At 50.8% G+C, this 14761-nt stretch overlaps 2 protein-coding genes across 14 annotated transcripts; both read right to left on the bottom strand.

Annotated features, from left to right (window-relative positions):
• Positions 1 to 475: 475 nt before the first annotated feature.
• Positions 476 to 7652, bottom strand: oclna (occludin a). Of its 3 annotated transcripts, none has more exons than XM_061802219.1 (9): positions 7554 to 7652; positions 6410 to 6496; positions 5236 to 5875; positions 4052 to 4219; positions 2400 to 2521; positions 1837 to 1998; positions 1585 to 1756; positions 1243 to 1284; positions 476 to 1088 (listed from the first exon to the last, which is right to left on the bottom strand). In XM_061802219.1, the coding sequence occupies exons 2-9, from the start codon at positions 6457 to 6459 to the stop codon at positions 990 to 992; spliced, it is 1455 nt and encodes a 484-aa protein (XP_061658203.1). In that variant the 5' UTR covers positions 6460 to 6496; positions 7554 to 7652; the 3' UTR covers positions 476 to 989. The 3 variants fall into 3 exon arrangements, with proteins under 3 accessions (XP_061658203.1, XP_061658205.1, XP_061658204.1); XM_061802221.1 differs by lacking the exon at positions 7554 to 7652 and adding an exon at positions 6915 to 7141; XM_061802220.1 differs by lacking the exon at positions 7554 to 7652 and adding an exon at positions 6610 to 6906.
• Positions 7653 to 8210: 558 nt separating this feature from the next.
• Positions 8211 to 14560, bottom strand: marveld2a (MARVEL domain containing 2a). Of its 11 annotated transcripts, none has more exons than XM_061802214.1 (12): positions 14423 to 14560; positions 13582 to 13857; positions 12405 to 12502; positions 12229 to 12273; positions 11686 to 11900; positions 10484 to 11172; positions 9900 to 10120; positions 9712 to 9747; positions 9479 to 9627; positions 8861 to 9032; positions 8738 to 8788; positions 8211 to 8664 (listed from the first exon to the last, which is right to left on the bottom strand). In XM_061802214.1, the coding sequence occupies exons 5-12, from the start codon at positions 11880 to 11882 to the stop codon at positions 8539 to 8541; spliced, it is 1641 nt and encodes a 546-aa protein (XP_061658198.1). In that variant the 5' UTR covers positions 11883 to 11900; positions 12229 to 12273; positions 12405 to 12502; positions 13582 to 13857; positions 14423 to 14560; the 3' UTR covers positions 8211 to 8538. The 11 variants fall into 11 exon arrangements, with proteins under 11 accessions (XP_061658198.1, XP_061658196.1, XP_061658194.1 ...); XM_061802212.1 differs by having other exon boundaries at positions 12438 to 12502; XM_061802210.1 differs by lacking the exon at positions 12229 to 12273.
• Between the last annotated feature and the right edge of the window lie 201 nt (positions 14561 to 14761).

Here is a 14761-nt window from a genome sequence, read left to right as displayed (position 1 = left end):
TGTTGACCTTTGACTCCGAGACCGTCAAGGGAAGAAAGTTCCGGCGTCAAAAAGGGAAGCTCCTGAGTGTAGCACGTGCGGTGTTCCGCCTTGGGGCACGTGATGCTGCCGCAGGTTGCCGATTGGTTACTTTCAAGCCGCAAAAACATTGAAGGATTTGAAAGGGGGGGGGGGGGGGGGGAAGCTTCATTGGAAACAACACGTACATATAATAATAATAATATCACATTAGTTCGATACAACTGCATTGGCAACATGACATTAGTGAAATTACGATCAAAATGCATTTATGTGATAAGTGAAGACATGACGTCATAGAAGCTAAAAGAAGGCCAATTTCACAAAATCGCCTTCATAAACTTGAATTTCCCGCTGTGGATACATTTTGAAATCACGTTCATTGTCGAACGCTGCATCAATTTTTCAAAAGGTTTGACGGCAACGCAAAAGTAAAAATCATAGGAAAGGCGAACTGTTCAAATGCTGCGCTAAATCGTCGCAAAATTCATTTATTATGAAAATCATCACAAACTTAAATTTTTTTGCATCAAACCCATCCGCTATAAACCTTTAAAGTCAACATGTATGGATGCACATTTTTAAAACACGGAACAAAAACAATGCAACGTTTGGTAACATCTCAACACTGAGCAATGCTTCCACCTAGTGGCTAAACTGCGGTTTATATTAAATTTTTTTAAAAAAAAGGACATTTCGTGGACATTTGACCATTTTGACCACCATCATAAAAAAGAAAAAAAAAAAATGTAACAGAAAGTTAAAATACGTGACCTGGTTCCACACTGAATACGCACACGTTGAGTGTAGGAAAGTACAACAACAACATTTCATGATAAAAACGTTATTTGCTAAAGTAGTCAAAGTCAGCTTTTTATGCTTAAAAAAACAAAAAAAAAAAAAAAAAGCTTTGAAGCTGGGAGGAGGAACGAGTTGGGCGTCGCTGATGACGTCTCGACCCAAACGCCGTCTCAGGCTCTGCGATCGTAGTCGCTGACCATCTTCTTGATGTGGTTGAGTTTGGCCTTGAGGTATTTGCTCCGCCTCTTCTTGGCGCGATAGTCCGCCGACTGGGACGCACAAAAACACCAAAAGTTCAGCGACGTTCAGACGGGCTCAAATGCGACCGCGGTCCTAACGGGTTTTTTTTTTTTTTTTTTTTTTTTAATCTCGGCCAGAACGGGCTTCATGCGCACTAGAGGAAGCAAACGTCGTCCGACTGACCTTTTTCATCTTCTTGATGCTGTTGTACTCGTCCAGCGCGTCCTGCGGGAACATGTTTGTTTTGGGGTTTTTTTTTTTCAATATTTATTACCGCAGTTATTATTATTATTTTTTTTATATATCTTATTTGAATGCGCCGGACTTTCGAATCATTTGAAGGACGCTAAAATGGCCGCTCTCCACCAAAACGCCGGCCTACATTTTTGGGGGCGGTCCCCCCCCCACCACCACTAGCAAATTTCACCTTGCTCCCAAAGGGGCCGCTTGGGACCCAATTGACAGACTTGCCTGCGTGAGCCCTTTATTTGTGTTGCGGTGGGCCTAACGGCGCCCTCTACTGACCAGGTATTGCGGGCTTCCCTCCTGGAGCTGGTCCAGCAGTCGGTCGACGTCGCTGAGATTCTTGTTGACGGCGTCCAGCTCGGCCTGGAGTTCTTTGTACTCGCGGTGGCTGCGCTCGAACTCTCGCTTGTAGTCGTTTCGCTCGCGTTCGTCGGCGACGGGCGGGAACTCGCTGAGGGGCGCAACTGGCAAATTCATACCGACGCGCACGCTAAGCTAGAAACGGCGGGTGGGCCGACGGACGCTTCTGACCTGTAGAAGTCGGCGTCGTCGTCGTCCAGCTCGTCTCCCGAGGAGGCGTAGTCGGCGTCGGGGTCCCGCCGCCCGCCGTCGCGTCTCCCGGCCGAGCTCGGGACGTCCGAGGCGGCGCCGTAAGGGACGCCGTTACCCGCCGGCCGCTCCTCCTCCGGTGGCCTGAGGACGTGCACGCGTTACGAGAATTATTATTGCCGGGGGGGGGGGGGGGGGTGAGTGATTCCTAAAGAAGCTGCCCAACAATCAAATAGTCAACATTACACAAACAAAAAAAAATTCTATACATTGCGCAATAATCATGCAAAATCTTGTCGTTTGCAGGGGGGGGGGGGGGTCACTAGGCTAAAAAAATTTAGCCCCACAAAGTTATTCAGGAGTAACCTGTGATTGTCAGAGCCCCCCCGAAGCCCATCTTCAGCCCCCTTTGTGTGTGTGTGTGGTGTGTGTGTGTGTGGGGGGGGGTCTAACCCCCCCCTTATGTCAAAACCTAGCGACACCCCCGCGTGTTTGTTTTGATGCGTTCGTACGAGTCGTCGGAAGAACGCAAAAGTGCGACTGACGGTGACGCGTAGCCGTAGCGATCTCCGCCGTAGTCGCCGCCCTCGTAGTCCAAGCGGCTCCGCGACTTCTCCGGGAAGTCGGCCATGGGCAGCTCCTCGGCCGGCGCCGACACGTTGTTCACCTGCCGCAAAACAAGGAACACGGTTGGCACCCGAAAACGCTTGCAATGTCTCAACGATATCGTTTATGATGGGATCGTTTGAAACTTTGGTACAGATTTGAAAAAAAAAAAAAAAAAAATCATGCAAGTTGACAAACAGGATTTGCGGGCCACATAAAAGCGCGCGGCGGGCAGGATCCGGCCCCCGGGCCTCAAGTTTGACACCTGTGGCCAGACGGCGCTACGTTGCCAGAATAATAATGGAAACACACAATATTATATCAAACGGAGAAGAATGAATTTTGACAAAATAAAGTCAAAATCGAAAGGAAAATTATGAAATATAAAATCATTTTTACTATGGGTGGTGGTACTTGAAAAATATGACAATTTTCTTCCAGGGTTAGTACTTTGAAATAGTAATGTATTTTTTCTTTTTGAAAAAAATATTGTCATCATTTTTTTTGAAGGTCGACTTGCACGAGGTGAGTTTTGCCCCCCCCCCCACCCCCCACCGATGAGGTCACCACGTTGGGGCCACGGCGAACGTGCCCCCCCCCCCCCCGCCAGTGTGACTTTGCAATCGCCATTGGTGACTGGCGTACTGACAACGTGACGTTCTCGGACCGAAAGTATCGGCGTCAACACGGCGACACACCCGGAAAGCGCCACCCCACCCCCCCCCCACCCCCCCCGCACGGCCGCCAAACCGGTCGGCCCACCCACCTCAAGTATCACGACGCGCTCGCTTGGCTTGACTTCACTCGTCGTGCGAGGCCTCGCAGCATTTGGACAAAACGTAAACGCGTACTGCATTTGTGCGGCAAGTAAATACGCAAGTAGCCAAATGTGTCGTGTCCATTTGGACAAATCCAAAAAGTTTTTTTGTTTTGTTTTTTTTTCTCGTCATCTGTCGGTGACTGTGAAGTGTCCTCGTGGCTTTGTGACCAAATAAGGGCAAAACCCCCAAACGGTCAGAACGGTACTTTTGTTTCTCGCGTACTGAGAGTTGAGAGGAACTTGCAAGGAAACGTCCGAGCAAGGTGGTCAAACTCCGCCCCCCTCCCTGCGGGGGCCGCGCGACATTCTCTTGCCTCAAGATTGGACCTCAAACGACGACTGAACATACTTTTGTTTCGTTTCTGCACCTCCTCACGAATGTGTCAGGTCCGAAAGTCACTTTCTTCCCGCTTACAAAAGTGCGACGTCAGCGCACCCTTTTACTTGTATTTTTTATGACGACGCTCTTATGTCTAGTTTGGGAGGATGAAGTATTCAAAAGTTTTTGTCCTACGACGAGAGTCAGATGTAATTTTTCTCCAGCAGTCGGCGCTGCCCTGGTATTATGACCGGAAGCTCCAAAAAGAAGAAAGCCAGAATTTGAAATGTCCGGAATGAGCGGCAATCTACTTTTCTTTACCATCGCCATTACGATTATTATGATTAGTTCTGATGACACGAGCGGGTGAAACGACGAGGACGAGCTCGCGGCGCAAAGCATCCGCGTTTTTTGCGGCGCCGGGTTTTGGGTTTTGCGTCCCGAGCGCTCACCCAGGCCTCGACGTCGTGCGGCGGCTCGCCGTCCTCCGTGACCTTGACGCGCTTCCACAGGATGTTGCTCTTGCCGTACTTGGCGATCTTCTTGCGCGTCTTGAGCGCGAACACCAGCATGACGACGAGGGCGGCCGTCACCAAAAAGCCGAAGACCACCGCGATGGCCTGCGGGGGACGCAAAAACAATTTTTGTCGCGGCGAAACAAACAAAAAAAAAACTAAAAAATTCTTTCATCAAATTCAAAATCAAAACGGGAGACTTCCTCTTCAAGTGTTCTCGAGACTCTGCCTCGGATAGCGTAGCATTCGATAATCGAAGGAGAAGCACGTGACCAAAACGAGCCTATCACGACAGGCTTTCCCCCCACCCCGCCGTGGGCAACGTGCAGGTCACATGATGCGGCTCTAAATAAGTCACATCCAGTGAAGCGCCTGTCAGTTGGTCAATGGTTTCCGTGGCGTACCACAAGGCTCCGCTCCAGAGCCTCTGCACTTGGATTTCCTCTGCAGTGAAACTCTCAATTCATCCATCCATCCGTTTTCTGAGCCGCTTATCCTCACGAGGTTTACGGGAGTGCTGGAGCCCATCCCGGCTCTCGTCGGGACGAGGCGGGGTACACCCGACCGCAGACTTTCAATTCAGTTTCACCATTTAACTTCCAGTTGGACCAAATCGGCGGAGTGCCGGAAAGCTAACAAGCAGTTCTGAGAACCGAACATTCTTTGCGTCGCGACTACGGCCCCCGTTTTCGCCAGCACCGTGCTCGACTGCGGCTCGGGTCACCTTTTGCTGACGAGCGGTGTTGCGTTACCCGTCCGTGCGCTGACGTTGGGACACAAAAAGGTTCTTTCCACGTCCAAAGACAAAATCTAGACCGTCTGACGTTTTCAAGTACAAATTTTGGCCACGAACATTTGGAGTATAGAAGCAACATAATGAGCAAAGTTCCTGGAAAACGCCTGGAACGTGAAATCAAAACATCAAATGGATCACGTAGAAGTGAAACGGAAGCCAAAGGTGGAAAAGGTTTCCCAACGTGCGTCCAACTAAGTCAAACACTGAAAGCAAGGAATCCGGCCTCCTCCCCCCCCCCCCCCCCCCCAGGAAAAAAAAAAACAAAAAAAAAAAAAATCCAGCCGCCGACGACAGCGAGACGAGACGTGCGTGCGTGCGTGCGTACCTCTTGCGGCTCCACCACGCAGTAGTGGTACAGGTACTGGTTGACGAAGAGGCCCGGCGCCTGCGCCTGCTGGTACGGCGCGCACAGGCCGGCGATCTGGCCGGCGTACGCCGAGCCCTGCGACTGCGCCGCGGGGTTGACGGCCACCAGGTACACGATGGTGGCGATCAGCATCAGCAGAGCCAGAACGGCGCACAGGACCAGCACGGCCAGGTAGAACTTGCCGCTCTCCGAGCCGCTCTGGTGAGACACGATGACGACGAAGACGGCCAGCGCGAAGACGAAGACCAGGGCCGCCATGGCGATCGTGAAGCCTTTGGCCGAGCGGGGGTCGTTGTAGTTCCCGCCGAGGTTGCCGTAGCCGTAGTTGTTGCCGGGCCCGAAGGCGGCGGCGCCGCCGAAGGAGCCGAATCCTCCGCCTCCGCCTCCCGGGAAGACCCCCCCGATGCCGCCGAAGCCCGACAGCGCCCCCTGGGAGTCCCACGCCAGGGTGGAGGCCACGCAGGCGAAGATGGCCACGCACATCACCACCGCCAGGACGGCCATGATCTTCAGCACGCCCGGCGGGGACGTCCAGCGGTAGAAGTGCTGGAACTCGTCGTCAGGGTAGTACGAGTACGCCGGCTGGGGGGGCGCGTTGCTGTCCGGGGGGCGGGGGGCACGTGATTGATTGGCATTTGGAAAGAAAACGGCTTCATTCTGACAAAAGTGGCGCTTTTCCACCATCTCCCTACCGAGGAACCTTGTTAACGTGTGTTGAGGAGCGTCGTTTTTTGACAGCAATTTGAAAAGTGTTTCAAAGCGCTCAGGTCCTTCTCGCGGGCAACGTAAAGCACAGCGAGAAGGTCCTCGACCAAGCCCCCCGTGAGGTTTTGACGCGTGTGTTGCCGCTCCCCTCTATGGTTAAGTAGCAGTCGTCTGAAGTGTTGAGGATTCATGTCACATCCGTGCTAATTTCCTCTAGCCAGTCTATAGGGTTTTGCATTCTGTGATAGCATTAAGCTAGCCCGCTTTTCATTATCATGGAGGTCTTTCGCGCACAATCTTTATTTTTTACTTTGTTTCGAGTTCTTCTTTTCATTTCCTCAAAGCGAGGTTATGGCATCATGTCCCCGCCCGCCCCCACGTGAAATAAAAACATTTTAAAAGCCAGCAGCAAAGGTTCTGTACTCACTAGCCGTCCGACTCGTAGGGAGGCGGACTCCCGTTGGGTCTGCCCGACATCGCTGCCGTCGCTTTTGTTGAATTCCGCTGCGTCTATCTGCAAAACAAACGATCAAAATGAGACTTCGCGGGGGGGGGGGGAGAAAGAAAGAAAGAAAGAAAGAAAGAAAGAAAGAAAGAAAGAAAGAAAGAAAAAGAAGTCGCCCACACCGGAAAGCGTTTAAGGTGACAAGATGGCGGCGTTCCAATTTTGATCACGATAGCAAAAGCAAAGAAAAGGACAAAACGATGGAAATCGCACAGCACAATTTCCAGATTGCCCGGCAAGAACCCCAACCGACACGACAAACTGGCAGCCGTGTCGTCAGTGTCAGCAGGACTCAAATGGTCCCGACCGTTAATGGGAATCGCCAAATTATCGGAAAGTAGATTTTCTTGGTTATTGTTTGTCACTGAGGCCCGAGTCACATGTCGCATCTTGCAAATTCATTCATGGACAATTAAAATGTACGAACAGCGACCAGGCCAGTTGACACACTTCCTCTAGTGCGAGTCACAATCTTGCGTAACACGATGGATGGAGTTTCAATGACAATAAAAACGGAAATAAAAGTCCCCCAAAACCAGACAAGAACTGGGATCTGTGAGAAAATGGGGAATGTTGAACCATTTCCGATTTGTTATTTTATTCAAACAACTCAAATATTCAGCCAGAAAGAATTGCGTGGAGGACTCGTCAGGTATGGAGAAAATGTGCGAGATGACGTCACGGAACGGCCGCGGCACGTATTTGAAACTACTCGACAACCGCACGGAATGTTTGCGAGTCTGACCGAAACAAAACCACGAGAGTTGGCATAATTTCGATAAGGTCAGATCGTTTGAAAATATTTTTGAAACTGGAGCTACAACAATGCAGGATTAAAATGATAATAAAAACAAAAAACACGCAAAGCAATTTCTGCACGCAGTTAGCCGCGCAGATCACCTCGGTTGGAAACAGACAACGAGAAAACAAGTTTTTATTTTTATTTTTTTTTTTTTTTGCGTGGGGGGGGGGGAGAGCTACAACATCATCAACAAGCGCACAAAAGGACAAAGGTGAAAGTTTACGGCAAAACCTGAAAGTCAAACAAAGAAACGGACGCGCTCACCTGAAACGACGTCGCCGGACCTGAAAGGCAAAAAAAAAGGCAACACACGCGAACACGCACACCACAAAAAAATGAAAAAAAACAACAACAGAGACCACACCTTGACGATGGCCACGCCCACTCCCAGGTGTCACCTTCCCCTCGCGTGAAATGCTGCGTTCACGGAAAAACGGAAACTTGAAAGGGTGATTACGATCGATCAGCAGCTGCCAAAGAGACGTGTGAGAAATTTCACATTGAAAATAGAGCAACGCTTTTTCTCTCTCCCTTCGAGCTTTGCCCCCGGAAAATTTGAGTGTGATTTCCTCTCAAATGTAAAAAAGAGCAAAACACAACGACGCACACAAAAAGAAACTCGGCGTGTGGAAGTCACTCGGGATTTTTTTTATTTGTCATATTTTTAAGAATTCAAATGGGGCTTCTACGCTTAAAAAAAAAAACATACAGTTCAGAATGTATTGTATTGTATTTGCCATTTTTACTGTTTGTCTTACGTGAGGCGTGCTTAAGCGCCCTGTACGCAGGGGTCAATTTTCTCCACGTTCCACAACGACGACATTCCCATCTGAAAAAACTCCAATCCGTGGAAAATTCTCCTTGCAACCTTAATCAAAACAACAAAAGTTTGATTTTTGCTTAATAAGCTTTATTCAGTGTTAAGACTCCAAATATCATACAGTATATATAAAAAAAAAAAAAACAAAAAATTCAACATTAGCGTCTCACACACTCACAGCACTGCATCGATTTTTTTTTTTTTTTTATGCAAAGCTGTTTGTTCGGTCCCATGTCTCTAATGAGTTATTTTTTTGGGAGCTTTCGATGGTCATTTAGCGTTTGATGATTTTGCACGTTTGGACGGTGTTGACGGCGCAACGGTAAAGATGGAAAAAGCAACACGGGAGGCGCAGCGACGCCAACCGGCGACAGGAAGGCAAATTCGGGTGGAACAAAACGAAAGCCAGAGCGAAGACGCCTTCGGTCTTCAGTTTTGGTCGTAGCCGTCGTTCCATTTCATGACTTTGTCGTACTCGTGGATCTTCTGCTTGATGTGCGACAACTTGTTCTTCAGGTAGTCGCAGCGCTCCTTCTTCTCCAGGAAGGTCGGATCCTGCGTGGCGCAAGCGAGCGAGCGTTAAAACGGCTCCGCCGCCGTCTCGCGAACATTCCTGCGGCGCACTCACGTTTTTCTTCCTCTGGAAGTCCTGAAGGATTCTGTTGATGCGATCCGCTTCCTGCGAACGACAAGAAGCAGCGCGGCGTGACCGAGGTCCGTTCGGGAAGCGCCGGACGGGACGCGGGCTCACCGTCGGGTTGGCGGGCTGCCGCGGGAGGCCGCGCATCACGGCGTCCATCTCGTCGAACTTCTTGCAGGCCGCCTGCACGTCGGCGTGCAGCTCCTTGTACTCGGCGTACTGGTCGTTGAAGACGGCCCGGTACTGGTCGCGCTCCTCGTCCGAGCGGACGGTCGGGTACTTCCTGTTTGCCCGCAGACGTGCGCGCGTTAGGATGCCGGCGTGGCACGGCGCCAACGACAACTTAATTCCGTCCCCGTCGAAACCAACGGAAACGCTCCCGATTCCGGACCATTTTTGCTGCAATTCGTCGGACGTGTTGCTGCTCCTCCGACCGTGAGAGGGCGGGGCCAGGGAGCGCTTTTGCGTTGCAGGCGGGACACGCCCCTCAAAAGCATGATCGGCCGGGCTGGCCGGCTGGCTGGGACCCAATCAACTGTCCAAAAATAACATCACATTTCTACAATCTTAAAAAAAGGAAAAGGCATGGAAAGACGACGACGTTTGGGCCTGGAACAGGTTCTGATCTTTGCTTTCATTCTAGATTACCATAGAGCAGTTGTTTTTTTTTGTTTTTTTGTTTGTTTGTTTACATCCCAACAAATTGTACGTCGCGACGGCGACACTCACGCAATGTAGTCGGGAACGATGACCGGCTTGGGAATGTGTCCGGAGGGTATCGCCCCCTGCAGGATTTTGGGGGCCACGGCGACGGGGGGCTCTCGGACGGACGCCGGGGTCGCCGCCTGCCGACGGGTGTCGGTGCTCGCCGGAACCGGCTGACGATTAAAACACACGACAACGAGATTTCAAGCGGCCGATCGCGTCGCGCCGGGGTTCGCCGCGGCGGGCCAGACGCTCACCGGCGACTGCGGCGCTCCGAACTCCGACTCTCGCATCTGAAAGACAAAAACGTGTCGTGCGGGCTTTCAAATTAGGGGGTGAAGAACATCTCGAGTCTGGATTTGGGTTTCAAGCACAGTTTATGGTTGCGACGTTTTCAGTCCGCAATCAAGCGTCAACGCGAGGCTTTCAAGCTTTGAAACGGGACCTGTTGCGCGTAGTTCTGGCGGTATCGACGCGCCGCTTCGTGCCGCCACAACTTGAGGCTGACGCCGGCCCCGATCAGGTAGACCGCCATGGTGAGGAAGAGGAAGATGATGGCGGCCGTCTGGCCCGCCTCCGTCTTGCAGAAGGCGCCGTTCAGGCCGTTGTTGAACATCGGGTAGGAGCAGAGGCCCCCGCGGGTGGTGTCGCGCACGTACACGAGGCCTGCGGGGGGGGGGGGGGGGGGGGGGGGAAGACGCCCGCTCACATTACCGCCAACAGACGCCCCTGCACGAGGGCTGATTTTGAGCTCAACTCGTTTTAAAAATACAGCACGTGTGGGAAATAAGCGCAGGGCTCCTTCAATGTAGTACCGTGACGGGCCACAACATACGCCAGGCAGCACTGATGCGCTGAATTGCGGCGTAGAAGAACAAGTCGTCGTAATTTGTTTGCGCTACTGAGAGCGGCTCTTTTGAGAGTTAGGAAACAGAGAAAGAAGCAGCTATGCTAATTCCCACTAGCGCTTCTATGGTGTCTCACGTCATATGTTAGCGTTAAGCTACGGGACGCCCGTCGTGGTCCTACCTGCGGCCACGTAGAACACGGCCAGCGCCAAGTTGATGACGAACTCTGTCAGCGGCCACCACGTGGAGTCCAGCAGGATGGTGCGGTAGTACATGGTCATGCCCAGCACCAGCACGATGACGGTCACCAGCCACGCCAGGCCCACCACCACCAGCACAAACGCCGTCTTGGGGCCCGTGTAGGTGGCGCCGCTGGCGGCGTAGAAGCCGGCGCCCGCGGGACCCGCCAAGTTGTCTTTGTGCAGGTAGGCGCAGACGCAGGCGAAGACGGCGGCGCCCAGCAGGAGCTCCACGCATCCCAGAATCCTCAGCAGCCCCGCCCACGACTTCATGAAGGCGTAGCGCCGGTGGTAGTCCTCCACGCGCTCGCTGTACGTCAGCGCCGTACGGTAGGTGCGACCCGACGCCGACTCGCCCAGCTCCAGGAGTTCCTTGGCGGAGTCGTAGCTGCCGGCCGAGCCCCCGTAGGGGTCCCCGTAGGACCCGGGCACCGACGGCGAGCGGCGGACGCCCTCGCTGGTGCCGTTGTCGTTGTTGTTACATGGCTGCGCCGAGGGGTCGGGCCACGCCCCCTTCCGGCCGCTGCGATCGCTGGCCCGGAAGAAGTTCTTCCACGAGTCGGGGACGAAGCGGTGCACCGGTTTGATGTCCAGCGCCGGGTCCGGATCCCGGTCGCTGGCGGCCCCCTCGCTGGCGTTGCGTCAGGGGCGGAAAAGTTTCCAATGAAACGTCATACAAATATCTATTTTGGATGAATCAAGTAATAAAAACGGATTCAAACGCGATATGACAACAACTTTTGGGGTCTCAATCCTCGGTCTACTGTATTATCCGTGACTTGTTGTGTGCGTGCGGTTTTTCCAAAAAGGGGGGGGGGGGCGCGGCCAGGTGAGTGACGCGGGCGCCGACGAATGAAAGTGTAGCGCCGGCTGCTGGTGGACCGGCCGACCCGTTAGCAAGTGTGTGTGTGTGTGTGTGTCGAGTTGATTGGAATCCCCGTTGATCGGTACCAGAAATTCTGCCTGCCAAGCCTCCTTCGCGTGAAACCGATTTGAGGTGGAAAATAGATTGGGACCGAAGGCCAATCAGATTAAAGCGACAATTCCGTTGTCGTCATGCAGAATTCCACCCGAGCGGGCGACAAAAGTTATGCACGCCAATTAATTCCCGAGTTTGAAAACGAAGGCAACTCGGCACCCTTACCCGTCGCCGGGGTACTCGGGTCCGACGGGAGGCCGGTCGGGCAGAGGCGGCGGCGGGAGCGGGTCGGCGCTGAGGGCGAGGTACGGCGCCGACCGGGCGCTCAAAGGGTGCGGCTCGGCGCCCCGAGGCGACGTGCCCGCCGGGACCTGGTCGTAGTGCGGCGCCGGGAGGCGGAGATGATCTTCACCATGGAACATCGGGACGGTGGGGGGGCCCTGACACACACAAACGTGGACACGCACGTGTTTGAAAACACACACACTGACATGCACAAACAACACACATAAAGAGCATTCGTGACGCTGGCCTGAACTTAGCCAATAGAAATGTAATTACACTCAGAGACGTCAAGTTTTTCCATCATAACAAATTTTTGGTATTTGCACGTCATTTATCATTTGACGTCTACAGTTACAAACAAACATGGCCGACACCAGCGCCACAAAGCCAAAAGTCGCCACGGACGGGAAAGAAGGGCAGAAGCGAGAGAGAGAGAGAGAGAGAGAGAGAGAGAGAGAGAGAGACCCTGATTCCAAAAATTACCCAGAATCCTCCATGCTAGCCACGTCCACAGTGCGCGGAGATGCACTGTGCTCAGCCAATCAGAACACCAGTTGAGGATGACGATGGTGAAGAGGAGTTTAAAAAAAAAAAAAACAACAACAACAACGACGACAAAAAAAAAAAAAAAAAAAAAAAGGGGAAATGCTGTTGAATACCTCGCTGACACGCAGTCACTCGTCACCACTTACATTGACCGCCCGCCGTAAGCTAGGCTAAGTGAAGCGAAGCTCGTTTGTGGGAAGTCGACTATCACCTGAAACGCAAACGACAACAATCAGCACTTCCTGACACATCCCGATTGGCTCTCGTGCAACGTCATATTTTTTTTTTTTTTTGGGGGGGGAAGAATCGCTGCGGCTAAATATAGCCATCAAATTGTCAACCGAGTTGCCGTAGACACAAATAGCTCTGTTCGCAGAAGTTTTGTTAGTGTAAGCGGACTATGGAAGTCACCCCAAAAATATTTGAGCATCCATCCACGGGTGGGCGAGAGGCGGGGCACACCCTGAACCGGTTGCCCGCCCGAAAACAAAACAACCATTTCACCCACTCGCGATGACACCGACAAGCAATTTAGAGCCACCAATCAATCAATCGGCACGTTTTGGGGGAGGGGGACGAGGGGCGGGCTTTGAACCCCGGTAGATGCTTCAGCTGATCCTCCAATATTTGAACAAGACATACAAATGAATCCGTTCATTGGGCAGCTCTTAAATGTCACTTTGAATGTTTTGAGGTTAAAATGCTAAGGTGACAACCTTCACACGTGACTACGTCACGATTGGACGGCGCCATCCCTTTTTGGGATAATCCTGACATGACCATGATTCATGTTCTTCACACAAATAAACATGCACAGTCAACAAAAACACATGCACGTGAACTACACGCGAGCTCGGTAAATGATGGTTAAAATACATACACGTTAAATATTTTTCTCCGATATTCTCGAGGCTCATGAACGTATTATTCTGAAAGGTTATTTATGACAAGTGACATGATCAAATTATTTAGATGGATTGCGATTTATGAATAACGAAATAAAATGTTAATGATTGAAAAACAGACGAACGGGGGAGTAACATGAGATTAATCGTCGAACAAAAAGAGTGGCAATTTAGTTTGTGAATGACTTCAAAGTCAAAACAATAAAGGGTTGCTAACAAAAGGAGAAATTCTGTAAAAAAAAAAAAAAAAAATAAATCATACTAATAATAATAATAACTTGGGAGGGTGAGGTGTTTACACGACAAAACGAAAGAAAGATTCTTTTTTTTTCTTCAAAAGGCAGAAAAACAAATGACGACCTTCCGGGTCCTTTTAAAAACGCACCCGGAGCAACATTGTAGCAAAATAAGTTGAATCGTTGTCGGTCGTCGGTTTGAGCGGTTTACTCGGCGCGGGGCTGCACTTCCTGCCTGGCTAACTTCACCTTCGTCGAGTGAACTTTTTTTGGATTGTCGTCGGTATCGGCGTTGAAGTTGGCCTACCGCGTCGTCTCCTCGGCTGTCTTTTCGTTGCTCTTCTCCGCGACAGAAAAGTCGACTCGGCCTTCCCTCCGCCCGTACCACGTGACGAACACCGGAAGTACTTCAGCAACCGGCCGCACTTCGGAAGTCAAATTGAAATGAAATCTATTCACAAGTACAGTCAAAGAGACTTTTCTGCCATCTGTACTTGACTATTCGAGAAAGGATATTCTATTTTCTGCTCTTTACTTGTGTCCAAATAGACTTGTTACCTTGTAGCTTACTTTTAATCATGGCAACAACAACAACAAAAAAACAATAAAAAATGTGGTAGAAAATCACCATGTAAAAATTCCCACCCCCCCTTTTTTTCTCCTCCCTTCTTCATATCGCGTATAGTTCGCCTTATCGTGATTTTTAGTGTAGGCTGTAATTTCTTTTTTTGTGATAAACTCTTCCTACCCTAAAACATTTAACACCCCAAACACAAAGCAAAAAATCTTCAAAACACATATTGCAAGGAATTTGACATACATGTGTTGACAAAAGCTTGGTAGAAGTTAACAGAAATTTGGAGAGGTTACTATTTGGCGCATTTCACCCATCATGATGTATGAGAAGTTACTGCATCTAACGTGTCAGTATTATTGTTACATTATTGGAAGCTAACGCGAGCACTCTTAAGTCAAAGCAGCTCTGCTTACCATTTGACGTGACAGCGTCTGGGCCTCGACGTCAAAAGTGCATTTTTCCCCCTGGAACTTCATCCGGGTGCGGTGGCGGGCTTACATAAATTTACCAAAATGTGACATCGCAATCCGGTCAAAGAGGAAAAGGGCTCGCTCTGAGCGAAAAGCCAAAAAAGCTTCTAGAGCGCTTTCCACGAGGTTTTTATTTTCAAATCAGCCACACGTGTTTGTGGCAAGCTGACAGCGACGGAATGAGCTAACAAACATTGAAAACAAACAAATAACATTTCTCAGATGAAACGCACGTAAAGTGTCACAAAGTATGTGTTAAAGGTACAACTTGTAAGAGGTTAG

Source organism: Syngnathoides biaculeatus, chromosome 17 (assembly GCF_019802595.1).
Source record: "Syngnathoides biaculeatus isolate LvHL_M chromosome 17, ASM1980259v1, whole genome shotgun sequence".
In the NCBI taxonomy this organism is placed as follows: Eukaryota; Metazoa; Chordata; class Actinopteri; order Syngnathiformes; family Syngnathidae; genus Syngnathoides; species Syngnathoides biaculeatus.
Note: the sequence above shows the minus strand (reverse complement) of the source record. Positions and strands in the feature narration are given on the sequence as shown.

Excerpts from the sequence above, each read along its gene's own strand:
- oclna (XM_061802219.1), bottom strand. The coding sequence starts at position 6,459 with ATGTCGGGCAGACCCAACGGGAGTCCGCCTCCCTACGAGTCGGACGGC. Across the intron at positions 5,876-6,409 it reads CCCTACGAGTCGGACGGCTA|CAACGCGCCCCCCCAGCCGG; the intron begins GTGAGTACAGAA and ends CCCCCCGGACAG. Across the intron at positions 4,220-5,235 it reads GCGTGGTGGAGCCGCAAGAG|GCCATCGCGGTGGTCTTCGG; the intron begins GTACGCACGCAC and ends CGTCCCCCGCAG.
- marveld2a (XM_061802214.1), bottom strand. The coding sequence starts at position 11,882 with ATGTTCCATGGTGAAGATCATCTCCGCCTCCCGGCGCCGCACTACGAC. Across the intron at positions 10,121-10,483 it reads CGTGTTCTACGTGGCCGCAG|GCCTCGTGTACGTGCGCGAC; the intron begins GTAGGACCACGA and ends CCCCCCCCGCAG. Across the intron at positions 9,748-9,899 it reads GCCAGAACTACGCGCAACAG|ATGCGAGAGTCGGAGTTCGG; the intron begins GTCCCGTTTCAA and ends TTTGTCTTTCAG.